The sequence below is a fragment of the Cyclopterus lumpus genome, chromosome 4, assembly GCF_009769545.1.
Source record: "Cyclopterus lumpus isolate fCycLum1 chromosome 4, fCycLum1.pri, whole genome shotgun sequence".
In the NCBI taxonomy this organism is placed as follows: domain Eukaryota; kingdom Metazoa; phylum Chordata; class Actinopteri; order Perciformes; family Cyclopteridae; genus Cyclopterus; species Cyclopterus lumpus.
In genome coordinates this window covers 53394-75000 of record NC_046969.1, presented here as the reverse complement: position 1 = coordinate 75000, position 21607 = coordinate 53394, and the positions used below count along the sequence as shown (strand labels likewise).

Genomic DNA, 21607 nt, shown 5'->3' with positions numbered 1-21607 from the left:
ATCAACCTATTGTCTTGTTCCTTGAGAGCGGATTCCTTTGGTATGACCCAGTGAGACGATCCTCTACATACATACATCAAAGGAGGATTAATGCCTTTTCTTTTAAGTGGGAGACGGATTCATGTTACGAAGGATTTTGTAAGAATAGTCAGGTGCACAAATGCATATTGAAACAGCATGAAATGAGGAACGATTACAGCAATTACATTGCGTCTCCTCCTGGTGATACAAATAGAAACATCCAAACACATGTAAATCCCGCGACTGCAACGCGAGAAAAAGGGCGGAGCCTGTGCTCCTTCTGCGTGTGTGTCACAGTAGATTAGACAGCAGCTGGTGTTTACCTGAGAGCATTCCACTGGGTAAAGGCAAGAGTGCTGACGCAGCATGGAGGACAAGTGGTGGACAAACAAAAAGTTGATAAAATACACACATCAAAAGAAGAGTGGCTGGATGGATGGAGGAAGAGAGCCATAGGATGTGAATTAGAGCTCATACATGGGGTGGGCGATAGGAGTTCAAATATATATCACATTATTTTTGATTTTTTGTCAGTGACCATATTATATCATGGTATTACAAAATGATGGTCAACTCTAAACATGATTTAAAATAAATGTTCACTCTATTGGCAATGTAAGAGAACATATCGCAAGAAAGGAAATACATCAAATAATGAAAATGAGGTCTAGGCCTACATGTGTTTTGGGAGGAGGAGCATGCCCCATGATCTAAATGTCATGTGATTCAGTTGTTTTGAGTTGTGACTGCAGAATTCTTAGAAATAAAGAACATTGTTATAACATGTTTATATCTTAAACCACATAATGAAATAGTTATACACGGCGTTGAGCAGGGATGTCAAACCCATTTCAATGTGGGCCACATCAGCATCATGCTGCCCTCAAAGGGCCGGTTGGAACTAACACTATAAATGCAACTACTCCAGAATATATTGTTCAATTACTGTCTTTTAATTCAATTCTGTTTATTTTGTATAGCCCAGAATCACAGATTTGCCTCAGAGGGCTTGCCTCTTTGCATTTGATAATTGTTTATTCAAGTGAAAAATTATTGTACATACATATATGTAAATGTCTCTGTTATTATAATATTAATCCATTTAATTTTGTGCTAAGAAACCCACATTACTGTCTCAAAGATCAAACGCAGGTTATGACATTAACTTTGTTTAAAGCGTTTTTGTCACAGTTGATAAGGACATAACTGACCAACAAATAGTGACCTGCTAAGAACATGTGACAGATTTAACTCCCACGTGAAGCAAATCTCAAGTACAAAAATCAGGCACATCTTGTCTCAAAAAGATGCAGAAAAGCTGGTTCACGCGTTTGTTACTTCCAGACTAGATTACTGCAACTCCTTATTATCAGGCTGCTCTAATAAGTCTCTTAAGTCCCTCCAGTTGATCCAGAATGCTGCAGCTCGTGTACTCACAAAAACTAAGAAAAGAGATCACATTACTCCTGTATTTCATTCAAGAATAGACTTAAGACTTTCCTCTTTAATAGTGCTTATAGTTAGGGCTGAATCAGGTGTGGCCTGGTCCAGCCCCTTGATATGCTGCTATAGGCTTATAGGCTGCTGGGGGATGTTTTAGGATACACTGAGCACCTATCTCCTCTTCTCTCTCTCCTTATGGATGAATTTACATCTCTCCATTGCACCTTATTAACTCTGCTTCCTCCCCGGAGTCGTTGTGACTTCACACCTCATAGGGTCCATTGGACCAGGAGGTGTCTGAAGCCGGTCCCGTCTCCTAGTTCTTGACTCCTTGCCCCTGCATCTAGCCCCTGGCCTGGCCTCCTTTCCAATGGCCCTGCCTCCTTCTCTGTGCCTCCTGCCTCCTCTTTTTCCTGATCCGATGTGAGGTCAAAGGTCAGGGATGTCGTGTGTACACAGATTGTAAAGCCCTCTGAGGGTAATTAGCAATTTGTGATTTTGGGCTATACAAAATAAACTGAATTGAATTGAATATGGTCTGGGCCAGTGGTTCTCCACTGGTCTGGAGCAGTGGTGGGGCAGTGGTTCTCCACTGGTCTGGGCCAGTGGTTCTCCACTGGTCTGGGCCAGTGGTTCTCCACTGGTCTGGGCCAGTGGTTCTCAACTGGTCTGGGGCAGTGTTCAGAATTTTTTAACTTGTGTGTGAGGCTGTGTCCTTACAGACAATCAGCGTTGAGATGCTCCTCCTGACGTCACGTCTTTGTTGAATCAGAAACTATGGAGGATAAGTTGATGGTCTGGAAGCGGCCGTCTTCCAGACGCAGTTCCTGGAGAAGCCGAGTGCGGCTACGTATTGATGTATTCCCTCAGTAAACATTGTAAACATGAGTTTTTGGTCTCGATCTCTAGTTTCAAGTCTTCTTCAATACAGCATGATGTTCATTTAGTAAATAATGGTCATTTAGAGTCAAACAGACCATAAAGTGTGAAGTATTCAGTTTAGTGCGCATGCGCGAGTTCAGTCTGGTTCTAGAGGAACGTATGTAACGTAACCGTTGTTATCGTTGGCTTGAAGTAAAGCTTTAAACCTCTACCGTTGTCACTGGAATTTATTCATTTAACATAAAGCAGGAGATGGCGGCTGGAAATTATAAAACCCCGCCGCAGTTTGACGAGAAAGAAGTCTTACGAGAGCTGGAAAAATGAGGTTGAAGTTTGGAGGCTGGTGACGGACCTGGAGGAGAAGAAGCAGGCCTTGGCGGTTGCTTTATCGCTGACGGGAAGAGCGAGGGATAGCAGCGGATTTAAACGTCGATGGAGGAACGCTTATACTTCTCACGAAATTGGACTCTTTTTTTAAAAAAGGAAAAAGATCGCCAGTACGAGGCGTACACGGAGTTTGACCGGATCGCAAGACAAAATGGCGTCTCTATGGTCGACTACATTATCGAGTTTGAGCTCCGGAACAACCGACTACGTAAGTTCAAGATGGAGCTTCCAGATGCTATGTTAGCTTTCAAGCTACTAGACACTTTTAATGTTAAAGACAAACAATTGGCACTTACCGCTTGCCCAGAGCTTTCGTTTGTTAACATGAAGTCAGGCTTGAAGAGAATCTTTGGTGATAATCCTCCACAAGAGGGAGCTGATGACCTCCGTGTGAGTGCGGGTGTTGGCGACTCAGCCTACTACACACGGTTTACAGTAATGTCAGGTCAAGCCCACAACATCATACGGCTGTTCAAGGGACAAATCCACTCGACAGATAAGGAAGGACAAGATGTGCAGTCTGCCAAAGCACATATCACTGGGCAAAGGATTGTCCTCACAAAAATGAACATGCAACATTGACAGAAGATGAGGAGGTGACAGATGTTGAAGAATGCAACATTACTTTATTATCAAAAGAATCGTTGACGGACAGATATTCATGGTGGAGTCTCTAGGATCAGCTGTAATTGACACAGCTTGCACTAGAACTGTGTGTGGAGAAACATGGCTTGATCATTACATGAGTGGACTAACGCAACGAGAGTTAAAGAAAATGGGGGACACAAAGAGTGTAAGAGCATTCAAGTTTGGTGATGGGAGAGTTGTTCATTCTACAAAGAAAGTACAAATCCCAGCCATGATAGGACAGACCAGATGTCAAACTGAAACAGAAGTAGTTCCAGTAGATAATTCATTGCTTTAAGCAAAACTTCACTGAAAAGATGCCGTTTTAGACATTGAAAATGACAAAGCCACAATGTTTAAACAACCAGTGAAACCAACTAACATCTTCAGGACACTATTGTATGAACATTAGAGATGAGAGTAACCCAGAAGAAAAAAAACAGATGCCTCTGTTGACGGACTGAAGAAACTACTGGCCTGCTCAGGTAATGCTGATGCTGAATGCACCACAATCCTTAAGGACATTGTAAAAAACTGAGACATGCATTAGATACAGCAAGCCAAAGCCAGCGGTGGGTTTGCCCATGGCCTCAACCTACAATGAAACTGTAGTTGTGGATTTGCACGAGCTAGAGCCGGGAGTGTGGTATCTGCATGCAATTGACCACTTCACATGTTTCAGTGCAGGGAGCATCGTCACCACCAAGAAACCCAGGGAGATTGTAAAGCACTTTATACACTGCTGGATAAGTGTTCATGGTCCTCCAAGCAGACTGTTCAGTGACAATGGCCCTGAGAATTCAACAACGAAGATATGAGGGACATGGCTGAAAGCTTCAACATTGAAGTAAAAACAACTGCAGCTTACAGCCCATGGAGCAATGGGCTTTTGGAAAGGCATAATCAAACCCTCACTGAAATCCTGATGAAAGTGAAGAGGGACAATGGATGTGACTGAGGACGGCCCTCGACTGGGCCCTGATGGCAAAGAACTCTATGCACAATGTGCATGGCTACAGTCCCTACCAGCTGGTAGTTGGACAGAGCCCAAATCTAATGAAAGGATCCACAGAGACCTTCGTAAACAACTACGGCCCATTGATGACGATACGAAACCGGAGACAAAGTCTGCTTCAAACGGGTGGATTGTACAGAATGGAAAGGTCCAGGTGTGGTCATCGGCCAAGATGGTGTGGTGATATTTGTGAGGCATGGAGGCACTTGCGTTCGTGTACATCACTCCAGGCTTCGAAAAGTAGATGACCCACAAGCAGAGCTGGGAGAAAAGGACATTCAGCTGGAAGCAACTGAACATCCTACCACATTACCAAAACCTCTTCAACCTTTGAAGAAATGAACAGGCAGTGATATGTCAAAAGAAATGGCAGCTTAACTCTATGGACATTAAAGCAGCCTTTCTACAAGGCAAAGAGTTAACCCGAAATGTCTATATTCGTCCCCCCCAAGAAGCTCAGAGCAAAGGAATTTTATGGAAGTTAAAAAAGTGTGTTTATGGCTTAGCAGATGCTTCTCTGTATTGGTACAACAGAGTGAAAGACACCATGCAGCAACTGGGAGCTACTGTGTCACAAGTTGATCCAGCAGTGTTCTACTGGCTGGATGACTCCTGCAACGTGATGGGACTCCTTGCTTGTCAGGAGAGTTGTCCGAAGCACCTTAGCAGGAGAGACTTTGGCGCTTGCAGATGGCATTGACGGTGCAGTCTTTTTGGCTACACTCCGAACTGACCACAGGTGATTGCACACGGAACAATTTGCCCATTGTCTGTGTAACGGACAATTACTCTCTTCTTGATGCGGTGAAGTCCACCAAAAGCGTGACTGAAAAGAGACTCCGCCTCGAAATCATCAGCATCAAGGAGCTCGTCCACTCTGGGACCATCCAGCAGATCATGTGGTCAGCCTCCAAGGAACAGCTCGCTGACTGCTTGACTAAGAAGGGGACATCTGCACTTGTTCTGCTGAGGGCTCTCAGCGAAGGTGTCTGGAACTCAAAGGCTAAACCACCTAATCACAAAAACTCTATTCATTAAAGTTGCTAGTTGAAACCTATGTTTATCCGTTCAAGGTTTTAGAAAAAACTAATTTTTGTTTTTTTGTGACTATGTTTTTCTTTAAAGAGAAAGGGGAGTTTGTGAAGTATTCAGTTTAGTGCGCATGCGCGAGTTCAGTCTGGTTCTAGAGGAACGTATGTAACGTAACCGTTGTTGGCTTGAAGTAAAGCTTTAAACCTCTACCGTTGTCACTGGAATTTATTCATTTAACATAAAGCAGGGGATGCTTTAGGGCGGGCTTAGTGTGATTGACAGGTCACTTCTATACAGCATCTATACGTCACTCCTCCACATTCCAAATATGGTAACTTCTGTTCATTGGTTGCAAAAAGTAACATGCAACGCCAAAAATCGGCATACTCGAGGCATCAGTCCACAAACCAATGGGTGACGTCATGATGACATCGTTCCCATTCCATTATCCGAACCGCTTATCCTATTTAGGGTCGCTGGAGCCAATCCCAGCTGACATTGGGCGAAGGCGGGTTCACCCTGGACAGGTCGCCAGTCCGTCGCAGGGCTCATGTAGAGACAGACCACCAGTCACGCTCACATTCACACTTACGGGCCAATTTAAAGTCCAGTTAACCCAAACAGCATGTCTATGGACTGTGGGAGGAAGCCGGAGAACCCAGAGGGAACCCACGCTGCCACGAGGAGAACATGCAAACCGCCCGTACCGGGATCGGAACCCGGGCCCATCTTGCTGTGAGGCGACTCATATACAATCTATGTGTGGGAATGACGTAGTTCATAGGGAGTTGTTTCTCCATCATCCCGGTGTGTGTGCTAAAACTAAAAAGGGTGTTTGTAGCGGTACAAAGATCCACCGAACGTGCTCATCAGCATTTGATACCGTGTGCATTTTATAACAGAGAGTGGGTTGGACCATAGTTTATACAGTGTAACGTCTGCAGCGGTGTCCACCATCTTTGCATCACAACATTTGTAAGGGACACTTAAATGAGTCATCAGTTTAACAGACACTGAGGGGTTCACTCAAGACACGCATGGTTAATGAGGCCATCCCGTGGCTCGAGCTCATACATGGCTCAGTCGAGGCTCAAGCCTCTCTATATAATATTCAAAGCATTAATATATAACATACATGTAAAGATAAAGAGGAGTAATTTAAATATCTACTACTTGATGAAAAGAACATGCAAAGGCCTACACTGTCGCTATGGTTACTGCATTAAGTATTGGCTCAATGAGATGTTGTATGAAATGAAAGCTATAATGAAAGATAAGTGATATTATGATGCTGTGTTCATCACCCATTGGAGTTAAGCAGCAGTCGGCGCTGCTGATATTGTTGTTACCTCTGCAGCTGTGCGATCTCCTGGCTAATGTCGTCCAACTCCTTGATGCCAGTGAACTCCCCTGAACCCACTGAGCTCGAGCTGTCCTGTAGAGAGAGAGAGAGAGAGAGACACAGAGAGAGGGAAGACAAGGAAAAAGAGGAGGTTGGCAAGGTGAACCTTACTTGGGTGAGATAATGATACCAGAACCAGGCCGAAGGTAGGGACGAGGCAGAGGAGGAAAATAGAGGAGAGGAGAACAACCAGTGCTCGATAAGAGGAGCAACCACAGAGGTCAGTGGGTGGGGGCGGGTCAGTCACCAACATGAGGAGGGGTGGGGGGCCTCACCACCACTGACAAACTGCAGAGCAAAGGAAAGATTCCAGATGTGTGCAATTTTCTGTAGAACATTTAGAGTATTTAGTCAACCCGCATTTGTTGGTGTGTAGACAAAAAAACAAGCTATTTCCTTTATCAGAAAGAAACTGATGATTTGAAAAGCATCTTGATTGCCAACTAAAAGCGAACAATCTCGAATCTTCCCTTGTTCAACAGACCGTTGACAGGGTGAGACAATGTCACTGGAGCGGAAAGTCAAATGCTTTGCAGTCATCGGCCTGAACGGCCAGCCCACAGAAAGCATTTCAAATTGAATGCATTGGAGGTCCATGTTACCTACCCACAACTTCAACATTAGGGCCTGAGAGAGGAGGAAGAGGGGGAAGTCAGACACATCAGCCGGGATGAGATAAGAACAGTGGGCGCTCCGTATCTTCAACACGGGCGCTTGCAAAGTGTTTTACTTCCTTTGGTGATCTTGACGTTTTGTTGCATTACAACATGTAATTTAAATGGATTTATATTTCATGTGATGGACCTGCTCGAAATAATAATAATAATAATTTAAAAAATACAATGAATCACTTTTACATTTTATTTAAATGTTTGAATCGATTCACCTCTCCTCAATCTTTACATTTTCAAATCTTCCACCAAATACGCTTTTTTCAGATTGGGAAATCGGTACAGCTCAAGGAACAGGACGGGCAAATCTGAACCGCTTTATGGAGGAGAGAAGAGACTCACCCGTCTCATCTCAGACAGAGCCGCCATCTCTGATCCCACTGGGGTCATGTATCCTGATAAGCTCTGCAGCCATAGAGAAAACACTTGGTCAATGACGACAATGAAACTGTTTACATCAGGTCAGACACAAATGCATTATTACTAGTTATTTTTCTCTGTAATCAAATAGTAGTATTATGCCGTGCTGGGAAGACAAATACATACAGTCCGTAGTCATATCTGACTGCATAAATTATTGCATTTGGCAAACGCCAACCCAAAGATTAGTGTGTGTGTTGGACCTACAGGTACAGGAGTGCCTCTCTCTGAGGGTGGGATCATGTCGGCGGTCAGCACTTGAGGGGGGTCGAGGCCCTTGCTGACTCTCTGCTGGATAAGATACATGGCGAGGGCGAACTGCTCCCTGGTCAGCTTGCCGATCTGCTTAGTGTCCGCAAGAGCCCTGCGGGGAGGAGCAGACATTCAATAGACGTACATTCGGTTAACTGATTACGCCGACAATGATCGAGAGAAAAGAAGAAACCAAATAAAACATGCAGCAGATTGTGGCTGAAATATATTGCACACACACGTTTACCAAAAGCGTCCATCTTACTTGTATTTTAATGAATATCCGCTATGAAAGCAATCACACTAAAGCCAATCTACCCTAACTTGCTTGCTCAAAGTCATCGAGGCACATTTTGACTTCCTGTCACACGGATTGTTCGGCAATGATCAAAACCACCAGACCCAAGATCCAGAAGAACAATCTGGACAGGCTGTACGCAAAGAATCAGCTTCAAGCACTGAAGTCTTTTTGGTTCAAGAAATATGGCCTGGTCATTTGAAGCCGTGTCGCTGGTCAGCAGACACAGCTCCATGAAGAACTCGATAAGCTGATAGTTGTGCTCAGAATGAGGGACGTCTGTCATAAACGGACTGGGTGTTAAATTTGACCTCTGACTTGTTGAGGATCATACATTTTTGCACAGGTGATTGATTTTAAAGAGTAAATACTTGAGCTTTTCTTTTCTTTTGTGAATCTTTTTGGGATATGGGTAGATCTAATAGCACTTTCTAAAAAGGAAACCTTTACAACAAACGGCTTCATCAATGGTTCATTATTTGCTACGTTTCATAGATCGGTTTTAAGCCAATCTTTGGGTTGACAGGTTGCTAAAATTACCCTCGACAGACTCAACCAAATGGCCACTTACTTTGGGCATAGGGCAATTTCTTTTCATTGTTGGTTTATAACTGATCTATGATTTATCACCCACTGACAAAGCCCTCAATAAAGACAGATTTATTAAAGACCAATCCAAGAATAAGCTTAGCCGAGAAATAAATATTAGCATTAACTGTCGAGGATTAAACAAGAGTTGGAGCCTACCAGATGTGGGCCAGGATATTTTGAGAAAGTCCAGACTGCATGAAGATCTCCTTCACTTCATGTCCACTGACAAAACCGTCAAGATCAGCGTCGGTCTTCAGGAAGATGTCGTCATAGCGACCGCGGTCTGACACTGGGACCACCCAGTTCAGCGAATGCTGAGAGACAGACAGAGGTTTTTCCCTCTTGATGGAAGTGTTCTACAAAAGGTTACTTCTACAGAGATCTATTCCGTTAGAGTCAATATTACTATTCTCAGGAGATCATTTTCTAGAGTAATAAACCTTACTGAAAGTCCTGGAGAGCCACCTTTTTTAAAGAAATCCTTTTTCTGGACATTACTGGACTGGATTTTATTGTATTTTACTGTGGAAATCAAAAAGGCCTTTGGGGGGCTTCTGTTAAGTACAGTGGTCAGTGCCTGTGTGTAACATAAAGCAATTTATTTAATAAAAATGTGTACAACCAATCCAGGTAGATGGCGCCGTCTCTGGTTTCAGTTGGGTACCAACATCTCAATCAAATCAAATGTTCTCCATTTGTTATTTTACACACAATGTTAAAATCCACTTCTATGACGAGTTCAGATAGGGTTAGGGTTAGCTATAGTGCGTCTTATCTGCCCACGCTTGAGTATATTATTAATGTCATCATTATTTCAAACACCGTTTACAAAATCGATACCGAGTATACAATGTATTTGCTCCAGTTTGATTTCTAGTTATGGATTCTTGTGGGCTGTACCGTCTGCAGTACGTGTGCATGAATCAGTGCGTTGCATTACCTGTCCAGACTTGAGTGTGTGTTTGGGCGACAGGCTGCCGGTGCTGTTGAGTGAGTTCATGCTGCCGTGGGAGGGCGTGGAGCGTAGCGAGTCTTTTGGTGGTGGAGGGCTTGTGGGGAGTCCGGGCATAGAAACGGCGACTGAGCCCAGACTCTTCTTCCTCTTAGACGGAGGGATGAGGGCAGAGGGCAGGAGTGTGGGAACAGGCTCCTTCTCCAGGGCCCGGTACACCAGGTGCATGGCCTAGAGGAGCACTTTCTGTGTTAATACACACTCATATATTGTCTGCCTTTAGAAAACTGATTATGTCAGACACAAGTTCTCATATTGAGCACTGAGACCAATCTCATATTTATCCATCTTTAGTACATCTTAGTACTTGTATAGCACTTTTCTCGTCTTTACACTACGTGTCATCATTCATACACTGACACCATGCAAGGTGCCACCTGCCCATCAGAACTAACTAATCATTCGCATGATTGTCTTGCCTCTCTAGCGTGAGCATATCTACTTTTCTGATCCCCTTGCGGATTGCCTCATCAATGGACTTGATGACCTGGTGGTACCCATCGCCCAGTTGATTGTTGCTGTTCCCCAACAACTTGTGACTGGACCAACTAGAGTGCATTATTGAATCTTTTCAAGTAATGCTTTTACAACATGGTTGTACAATGTCTGCTTGTGACTGATATATCAACTTCATATCGGAAAAAAATACTCAATGGTCACTTTTTCCAGGTATATCTGCACACCTACTAGTTAATGCAAATATTTAAACCAGCCAGTAACATCAAAGCCTGCAGACATGCTAAAGAGATTCAGTTGTTCAGATAAAACATTGAAATGGGGAAGAAATGTGATTTAAGCGACATTGAAGGTGGAATGATTGTTTGAGGACCTCAGAAACTGCTGATCTGGGATTTCAGTGCACAGCAGTCTCCAAAGAACTGACAAAGCAAGGTGCAAAAAACAAGAACAAGTGGGGAAGGACAGGAGCTGTTATGTGTCCATGACAGAGGTAAGAGGGGAATGGTCAGACTGGGTTAAGCCGACAGACGACAGTAACTCAGATAATTAGGCCATTCCTGTTGGCTAAGGACAGGAAACTGAAGGGGCGGTTTGGATAACATTTCCATGTCTGGAAAACCTCAGTGTCTGCTGACACAGGCAGACTGCAGATTCAGAATATGACGTCAACAACATGAATCCATGGATCCAGCGTGTTGGTTGTGAAATGGTAAGAGGAATACCAATACCATCTGAACATGGTTTAAATGCCCCCGCCTAACTGTGTATTTTTGCTGACCATGTGAAACCCTTTATGGCCACAGTCTACTCATCTTCTAATGGCAACTACAGCCATATAACAGTAGTATAACACACATGTTGCCAAGCCCATGTCAAGCTGGTTCCACCAACATGCCAATGAGTTCAGTGAACTCCAATCACCGGATGTCAATCCATCAGACCACCTTTGGGACGTGGAGTATGCGGCCGACTGTATTATGCTATCATGTCAACATAGAGCAGAATGTTTCCAGTACCTTGTGAAATCCATGCTACAAACAAGTTACAACGTTCTGGGGGTAAAGGGGGCATCCTACCCAGTGTTAATTGGCAACCGAGTGTACAGTTATGTCAGGCAATAGAGAATAAAAAAGACATATGGTAATAAGGAAGAAGATAACACTCACCACGGCAAACTCGTCTCTGTCCAGATGGCCATCTTTATCTATGTCACTCAGGTCCCAAACCTAATAGCAAGAAGTACTCATGAGGCCAGTCATAGAAATTAAAGGAGTGACTAAACTATTACAGGTTTGATTATAACACCACAAAGCCACTTTGGAAAAAAACATGGTTTACCTGCCACAATTGTATTCATGTCACTTTCTATTTATGTCAAACAGAACATGATTATTTCCAGCTAGACCAAGTCAATACCTTCCCAAGGATATCCAGAGGTAGCTTGGAGTTGATGAGGACTGGTTTGACCTTCTCTCCTGACAGCAGGCCATTGACTGGAGCCAAACTCTCAAAGATCCCATCAAACTTACTCTTCTCCTCCTGCTACAAAGGAAAACACACAGGAGCAATGTAAAAAGCCTGATTTGAAAATGATAGTAGCCTGACTGTCTTTTGACCTAATGAAAGAACCAAAGCGGTTTACTAAACTGCAGTCTGGGAGAGCGAACAATAAAAAATGTGTCAAAAATAAACTTCTTAGTGCTTTCTGCTGGACTAATACAAATATATCAGGGAAAAACTTAAACGACTTGTTAGTAAGCCTCTATGCAATACCTCTGTTTATATGTTGTCATCAAACTCTACAAATATAAAATACATTTGTGTGCCAACACACCCTGACAGCCCAGTGTAATTCACTGGAGGCACTTGCTGTGCTGCTTAGACATGGACTGCTGGTGTCCTTCTGAAATCAGACAAACAAAGATCGCTGTCACATATCTTCTTTTGACATAATGATGAGAGCTTTCATGATGACGTCATACTCACAAACTTGGGGGGGGGATTGTGAGGTTGAGGCTGGACAGACTAACTTCCTGACCGCTCTGGGCACAAGCCACCAGCCGCAGAGCTACGTAAAATCCCTGAGAGAAAACAGTGTCACCCAACCAGCCTCTCGTTCTCTACTTGAGATAACGAATACTGATGTAGCACCCCAAAGACATGCAACTCTTGTCACACATTAACACTGTTACTGTAAAAAGAGGACAATGTTCACAGAAATAAATAAAAACATATTTCTTTGCCTGGAGAGGTTACTGCTGCCTCGTTTTTACTTGAACGGCAAGCATAAAAAAACATTCTTTACAACCGAGGTTATCTTATAAGATCACATTTTTTGTCATGAAGTACTTTTGCATAATTACATCCACAGTATTTTTCCCTTTTCTCTGTAAAGTACATTCATCGTCGAAGACAGAGCACTGTTCCAATCTCTACCTGTTTGTCCAGATAGCCTTTGCCATCAGGATCGGCCAAATCCCAGATCTGAAACACACGACAGAAACACAGAGCATTGAAGACAGAATGAGATTCTTGTGGCCCGGTGATGTACAGACTGGAGCATGCCCCCCGGTAGAACCAGATTAATCTTGAGGATCATACATCAACATCAGCAGATGTGTTGGTGTTCACAAATCTTGAATAAATGGAGGGTTGAGGGCACTATCCAAAACTCCCCAAAAAAAGATGCCTTTAAGTCAGGTGACAAGGAAGCATATACCGCATCACAAGGGCAAACCGAAAGCTGGCATCAAGGAGGCATACTTAGGGAGGAAGGAGTTACTTAGTTTAACCATTTTCTGTGGAGCATTTATCTTTTATGGGTTCTTTAAGCGCACTGAGCGACAATGGTCAGGCACCCTTGAACCCATCTTCCTGCTGATTGAACAAACTCAAAAGTTGTTTTACAATCGTCTGAAATAATCATGCCATCTGACTTCCCAAGACAGAATTTGTGTGTCATGTTTTAGAGTTACAGCAGAAAATCTAAAAAGGCACTGCACATCATACAGAAGGATACATATCCGACAATTGGCCGAATTATTAAGCAAAATGTTCTGAATATTTTTTCCCGGAGACACCCATCTGATCCATTTGATTAAAGTGTTCACTGACAAGCACATGTACATGCTCCAAATAGCAAATGTATTCAAAAAGGAGAGCAGCAGAAGAAAGTGTACCGTAAATGCAATGTAAATAGTATCTTGTTGAGTTTGGGATTGCTACTGGCGTTCAGACCGACATGTATGAACTATTAAAGAACGTTTTTGCAAATATTTCATGGGAGGTAGGAAATGCATTTCAAATGTTTACATCCAACTGGGATTAAATGACATTTTGCATCTTTTTAAACCTACATCTGTAGATCACCTGTGTTTGAATTCTTTTTAGCAGAAACCAAAAGAGAAAATGTTGTACAGTACAAGTACAAACGGTAGGATGCATAAGATTAATTGGTGTTGGGATTATGAGCCCGTCATTGGCATATTTTCTCCCCTGGCCGATGACGACAAGAAAGTCAAACCTTTCACCCAAAAAACTAACTGTTTTTGCGTTGCCATTTTGATGAAAAAATTAAAATGACCACTAATGCAGCAAATATCGAAAACATATTTGGGGTGCACTGTTCTTATTTTTCCGGTTCCGCCACAGAGAGGATGGCCGCTTCATTTCCAAGCTCCCCAACGGTTTTGTGAATAAAACCCAATAAAAGGTAGTTTGTCAACCCCAGTGTAATTTATGTTTAATAATGGATAAAGGGGCTACTACAAGAACTAGGCCGACCACAAACGTGACCAAATACGATCCCAAAATGGGTCAAGACAGCTGAGGCACATGGCGAGGATAGCCCCGAAGCTAGCCTGCGAAGCATCCTCAATGAAGTTCGGGACTTCAGAAAAGATAATCGGGTACAACTCACCGACATTAAACTAGAACTGAAGAGAGCAAATGACAGACTGGACGAGGCAGAGGAGAGAATAGATGAAACTGAGGCGGTGCTTCAAGCAACATCAACGCTAAGTACGCTGATGCATGTCAAGCTAACCTGGAAGCGAGGCTGATGGACCAGGAGGGGCGAGCGCGGAGGGATAATTAATTGGATAACATGTTAAAAAGCGCTCTTGACCTCCCCCATGACAGAGATCTCCGAATAGAACGGGCACACAGAGCACTGGCACCGAAAACCAAAGCCCCGATTGATCGTGGTCAAGTTCGGGAGTTACCGGACGAAAGAAGAGGTGCTCCGGAGAGCATGGCAGAACAAATAATACAACAATGCTTGATTATTCGTGGACCACGACTTCCCCCCTCGAAGTGCTGAAGAAACGCAGTGAATATGCCGATGCCAAAAAAGTCTTGAAAGGGTGCTGCAGAGTCCGAAAAGTGACATGGCATCACAGTTACGGTGATGAGAGCCCACGCTGCCCCGGACCAAGAGAAGATACGGCTCCCGTCTACCTGGCGGCAACACCGGAACGACGACCAGGAGTCCGGTGCAGCCGGCGGCCGCACATTCAACAAACTCCATTGCTCTCGGTACAAGGATAAACCCTAGGAATTCAGACGGCAATCCCTGTGACAGGACACCGATGATACAGAATACAGATGAGTTATAATAGACTCCCGAGAGATATTTGCGGGGCTACTTGTGGTTCCTAGAGTCCTAAAAAGTAGGATGGGAGCCAGAGCTAGGGTTGTAAAGGGGCGGAAAGTTTCAGGTAAATTTCCGGAAAGTTTCCATGGGAATTTTGACCCAAAATAAATGTGCCTACGTTTTTTTGCAAGAGCATATAACAGGGAACTTAAATGTAGTTGAGAACAAGACTATGCACACCGAGCTCAGCTGGACCCTGAATGCAGCTGGTTGGGAACATTGTCTGACAGAAACATAAACATAAAACGTTCTGTTGTTTCTGAACGTCTTTGTCATCAGTGTTGTCTGAACGTTTCAGCCCTTTGTCTGGCAAGTGTGGGAGCGCCGAGTGGCGTAGAGGCCAAGAGCGGTATTGCAGACAGATAGAGATTTCAATTATAGCTCGCAACATATTGAACAAAATAAATGAACTAGTTTATATTTTGGAGCTGTGAACTTAGTTCAACATTTTGAATTATGAACTGAACTAGCTCATGTAGAAAGTGAACTTTCCCAACACTGTTTGTCATTAGCATATTGATTACTTGGTAAACTGAAGCCATGTTCATTTTAATACCAAGTTTATTTGTATACAGTAGACTAACTTGTTACAGCAGTGAGGAGGACGTTGATGAGGTCCAGGAAGAAAGCGTTTAGACCTGAAAGGATTCAGGGAAAAACACCCCAAAAACAATGTGGGTTGGGGGTGTGATCATAGGGAATACACCTTTTTTATTCAACGTTCATGTTTTTGTTGTTCAATGACTTTTTTAAAAGTTGTATTATAAATGTCTGCTTATGACAAGGTACATACAGTTAAATTACCCCAAAATTCCCAGTTTATTCCCGTGGAAAGTTTCCAACTATGAATATTCCCGGAATTTTGCAACCCTAGCCAGAGCCTTCAGTTATCAAGCTCCTCTTTTATGGAACCAGCTTCCACTTTCAGTCCTGGAGGCAGACACAGTCACCTCATTCAAGAATAGACTTAAGACTTTCCTCTTTAATAGTGCTTATAGTTAGGGCTGAATCAGGTTTGCCCTGGTCCAGCCCCTTGATATGCTGCTATAGGCTTATAGGCTGCTGGGGGATGTTTTAGGATACACTGAGCACCTATCTCCTCTTCTCTCTCTCCTTATGGATGAATTTACATCTCTCCATTGCACCTTATTAACTCTGCTTCCTCCCCGGAGTCGTTGTGACTTCACGTCTCATAGGGTCCATTGGACCTGGCGGCGTCTGGAGCCTCCTGCCTTGACCCTGCTGATACACATGACATCTATTCATCTGTCCATCCGGGGAGAGGGATCCTCCTCTGTTGCTCTCCTGAAGGGTTCTTCCCCTTTTCCCCCTTGTAACAGGTGTGAGTCCCGGCAAAGCACAAAAGAGGGCAACACACAATATTTCGCAAGTAACCGGCTTTCAGTAACCTGAAAGTTTTTTTTATTTGGGAGGTCAAAGGTCAGGGATGTCACATGTGTACAGATTGTAAAGCCCTCTGAGGCAAATTCGTAATTTGTGATATTTAGACAATTTACAAAACTCGTGGATCAAATTCCTTTAAAAAAAATCTGGAACACTCAAAGCACCTTCACACTACTTGTCATCATTTACCCATTCATACACTGATGGGAGGGGCTAAGGTTCCACCTGCCCATCAGGAGTAGCCAACATTCACACACCATAGGAACAGCTACGGGAGACATTTAGGGTGAAGTGTCTTGCCCAAGGACACATGGACATGGGCTAGCGGAGCCGGGGATCGAACCACCGATCCTCTATTTGAAGGACGAGCCTGATCACCACGACACCACTGAGCCACAGTCGCTTATGAAGATGCAACACAGGTCCGGCCACAGGCAGTAAAACAACAGTGAAAATGCACAACTGACACCAGCCCCACAAGACTGACGATACAAGAAAACAAGGATGAGGTGCCTTCAAATTCATCCACCACTCAAGTTAATCTAAGGTCTACGACTGTTTTAGTTTTCAGTTTTAAAAGGACAAAAGAAATCTGACTAAAGCCGCACGTCAACTCCGTCATCTCAAGTCAAGAACAGCAGTAACACAACAAACTCAATACCATCCAAAGGTGAACGGTTCTCTCTGAAAGCATGCCAGTAAGGTCTGCTCCGATAACCCACACATATCACACACTCTGTAAAGAAAGGCAAACAAGAAAACAAATCCGCACCTGACGAAATAAGACCTCAGTAGGCCAATTTCAACAACCACCCTTTACACAGTGATTGATCATGTGTGTCGGGCTGAGAGCGGTTACGTCTGACATATCCAGCTTGAATGCACGAATACCTTCAAAAAGAGACTGTACAAAAGTGTGTGCTAATATTTAGAATGAAATACATTACATTTTCACTCCACAAGCAAAGCTGTGAACACTGAATGACCTCTATGCTTACATACTGCATATATCATTTTACACTCTAAAACACCAATAGTTCAATGTGATAATAGTTCACACATGTACACACGATAGTTTCATCTGTCCAGTTGTTTTTTGTCCCAATTCAGTTTTATTTACTCACTTATCTGGCTGTCCCTGGTTAGAGTTAAAGGCCTAACGAGTAAAGGTTGATCCAGAGTGGATGTTTTAAGACTGATATAATAATTAATTAATACCAATTAATAGGCCGATACACTGGATGGGTTCAGACCAACTTCAGTGTGAAAAAACATGGGCCCATCATTCGTTTGAATGAGGCCAGTCTGGCTGGGTTCAATAAGTGAAGTTATTTAAATCAAAGATCGCCGTTTGTTTTCTACCAGTTTAAAGCTGCAATAAGTTATTATTATGCCACTTTGGGCAGCCAAACAAGCTGTAAAACACAAACTCAGTTGATTTATTGTTCATGTAGAAATACTGATGCAGCTTCAAATTATCACTCAGTGTTCCAAAAATATGATTTGCCCAATGCATTTCAGGTCTGCCAATAAATCAAAGATGAGCTCTGTGAAAAACAAAAGAAGAATAAAAAGGCCCACACACACACCTTTATTAATAGTGTGCTTTCAATGGTGCAGTCACTTTTAAAACCACTTCATGACCGTGTAACACCCTGTTGGCAGCAGGCTGGCGTAACCACAACCAGAGGTCGACCTTCAGTCCAATAGAAACGCAGTGCGCCCAATTATAATCCACAAACTGCAACCAAACTAAGAAACCATCATCTCCCAGTCCAGCAAAACAATAATCAAACTAACGACCTACCTTTCCCAATGTAACGTCAGGGAGTCCAGACTTCTTTAAGAACAAGGCAGCTTCCGTTGGTCCCACTCTCCCTGTATTCCCAGGGTCCACCTTGGAACACACACACACACACACACACACACACACACACACACACACACACACACACACACACACACACACACACACACACACACACACACACACACACACACACACACACACACACACACACACACACACACACACACACACACACACACACACACACACACACACACACACACACACACACACACACACACACACACACACACACACACACACACACACACACACACTAGAATAGCTGCATAATTCATGCTTCCGTGTCGTAATTATCAATCAAAAGGAACATACCTGTCTGTAATAGTTCTCATATACAGGGTTCCCACTCGACAGCTGTGGCAGAGAGAGGATGTCATTGCACTATAAATCCACTTCTCTCCACAGAGCATCCTCCACGGAGCACGTTAGCTCAAAAGAACCCAAACGACGGCTCTCCGTTCACGCTCGTGTCGCAGCCAGCCGCAGTACCACAGTGCGTGTCGGTTGCGTAACCACAGACGACAAGACCCGCTACCGTGAGTGCTTTTCAGCTGTAATGTCTGGGGAGCCGGGGGTCTCGGGTGAACATGGGAGCCGGGGCGGCTTAGCCCGGCTTAGCCCAGGTTAGCCCAGGTTAGCCTGCCTTCCAGCCTCACGAGTAGCCTATAAGAAGCTCGCGCGTGTGTATCTGCAGCCTCGCTCTGCCGGGCATCGGCTTGACTAGCTGCGGGTTTGCTAGCTAAAAGGCTGCGTGTTGCAATAGTTTGTTGTGCTTTCTTAAATACACGCGCGCGTGCCAGCCGGCCTCTAACTCCACATAGTTACCACGGCGCTGTTTAGATGGAAAGGAGGACGTTACGTCGGAGGTAAATAGCTACACGGCTAGCTTCCCTCCAGCTGAGGCTAACAAGCCCGCTATCTAACGGTACCACTAGAAGGCCCTGGTCGGCCGGGCTAACGGTCTTATTTCTAGCGATGATTTAATGCTCGTGTTTTAAACTCGTATTCAAATACAATGTCGCGTGTAAGACACGCCGTGTCGTGCTATTACAAGAGCGTAGCCCCGAATGAAGGGAGTAGTCGTAACTCGCTGTATCTTTACCTGGGTGAGAGATGTGAGAGCTGCCATCTTCCCTGTTGCTGCGGGAACGCGCCCACCCTGCGTTGCTCTCCAGGGCAACACTCCCCCTAGCGGAACATCTTGAACTTCAGCTGCAATCGCAGCTTAAATTAATTTCTATTTATTTTATGTTTGGGACCAAGTTGCGGTCTGTATAATAACAAATCCGTGTGTTCGGCGAGAAATTATTGTAAATAAAAATGAATAGGATACATTAAAAATGGAAAATTGTTTTCATAAAGTTGCAAGAGGTCATTTGTAGAATAAAAAATATATAATATTAATTGTGTATTCCTGGATTGTACGACTACTGTAAAGATGTGACGTTAATAATAAATCTGTATCAGTAAATATGGCACTCTTCCATTGCCTCCTCAGTTTTATACTAACCGTACATACACCCAACAGTGAAAACGAGGGCTGCATTCACTTACATCAGTCATGATGAAACACCACTTTGTAAAAGTACATTTATTTGTACACAATGCTTTAACAAAAGTTGTTTCACAACAATTTGCCAAAACCTTAACTATTCAATGTTGTATTATAATTTTGTTATAAATCAAAAAGAAAAAACACAGCTAAATAACAGGATTTGTAACAGTAGAGTGCCTTTTTTTCACCACAAAGTGTGTATACCACATTTATTTATTTTGCAGGGACAATGCACACTAATCAACAGTAGGACTGTAAGTGAGCCAGAGAGGCTAATTTCCATCTGCTGTCCCCGGCAGCCTAAAATAACAAAATCTCAAAATAAAATGGAAATAAAATTCATAGACAAACTGACAACATATAAACAAAACCAATACACAGCAAAAAGAAAGGGTACAACAATAGAGCAGAGACATAACAGGCTGCAGCATGAATCAGGCAGAACAAACCCAGCTACAATACAACATACACAAAAAACAAATGCACATATAGGAGAAACAAGCATCAGGACAGAGAGCACATCAATGACTGCACACCTGATTGGAAACAAGCCATTCCTTCAGGTTCTGCATCTACATTATAATACCAAACTTACGTTGTTTTCAATTCAAACACAATAGAGAGAAGTACATTTGTGTTTGACGATCATATCAGGCTCAAAGTCTGACAGCTTTAGGATGCATCGACGATGTGACAAGACAAAGGAAATTTGATCATTCCAGCTGATAAAGTATCAGGAACAGGTGTTATGTTTAGATCACAAAGCATGATGTGGTACTTCATAATCAACCTTCATTTCTGCAGAATGAATCTCCGTCACCAGAGCAGAGAATCACGATACGTTTGACTGCACAGCTCAAGTCTTGGGTGGTCAAAAGTGCACAGTGTCGTTTACCAAACTTATAATCTATTTGTGTTTGGAAGCCCATTTCTGCCTTTTCTTTTTTAAAGATCAACAAAAAAAAAACTTAATAGATAAAAGTACTAAGGACAAATTGTTAAACACTACGTCAAATGTGTTGTTTTGCCTCACTAAAGCAAAACACACAAAGTGAAATACCAATCAACTTTTTTGTGAATAGGGTTAAAAAGAAATTGTATTAATATCACCAGCAAACTTCTCCAATTGATTATTCGTTGTCCATCCATCATCCATTATCAGCCTCTTATCCGGATCGGGTCGCGGTGGCAGCAGGTTCAGCAGGCCGACCCAGGCTTCCCTCTCACCCGCAACACTTTCCAGCTCATTCTGGGGGATCCCGAGGCGTTCCAAGGCCAGCCGGGAGATATAATCCCTCCAGCGTGTCCTCGGTCTTCCCCGGGGCCTCCTACCAGTTGGACGTGCCCGGAAAACCTCTAATGGGAGGCGTCCAGGAGGCATCCTGACTAGATGAACCACCTCAGCTGACTCCTTTCGACACGAAGGAGCAGCGACTCGACTCCAAGCTCCCCCCTGATGTCCGAGCTCCTTACCCTATCTCTAAGGCTGAGCCCGGCCACCCTACGGAGGAAGCTCATTTCGGCCGCTTGTATCCCAGATCTCGTTCTTTCGGTCACGACCCAGAGTTCGTGACCATAGGTGAGGGTTGGAACGTAGACCGACCAGTAA

General features: G+C 43.6%; 1 protein-coding gene across 1 annotated transcript in view; it reads right to left on the bottom strand.

Annotated features, from left to right (window-relative positions):
- The window catches only part of LOC117729319 (epidermal growth factor receptor substrate 15-like 1), a 49231-nt gene extending 29659 nt beyond the window's left edge, over window positions 1-19572 (bottom strand). The window contains exons 1-10 of the mRNA XM_034530292.1: window positions 19546-19572; window positions 12949-12996; window positions 12347-12415; window positions 11929-12054; window positions 11679-11738; window positions 9982-10224; window positions 9198-9355; window positions 8108-8264; window positions 7823-7885; window positions 6757-6842 (exon numbers count right to left, since the gene is read on the bottom strand). Coding sequence (XP_034386183.1) covers window positions 6757-6842; window positions 7823-7885; window positions 8108-8264; window positions 9198-9355; window positions 9982-10224; window positions 11679-11738; window positions 11929-12054; window positions 12347-12415; window positions 12949-12996; window positions 19546-19572 — 1037 coding nt within the window. The remainder of the gene's footprint in view (window positions 1-6756; window positions 6843-7822; window positions 7886-8107; window positions 8265-9197; window positions 9356-9981; window positions 10225-11678; window positions 11739-11928; window positions 12055-12346; window positions 12416-12948; window positions 12997-19545) is intronic.
- Window positions 19573-21607: the final 2035 nt, after the last annotated feature.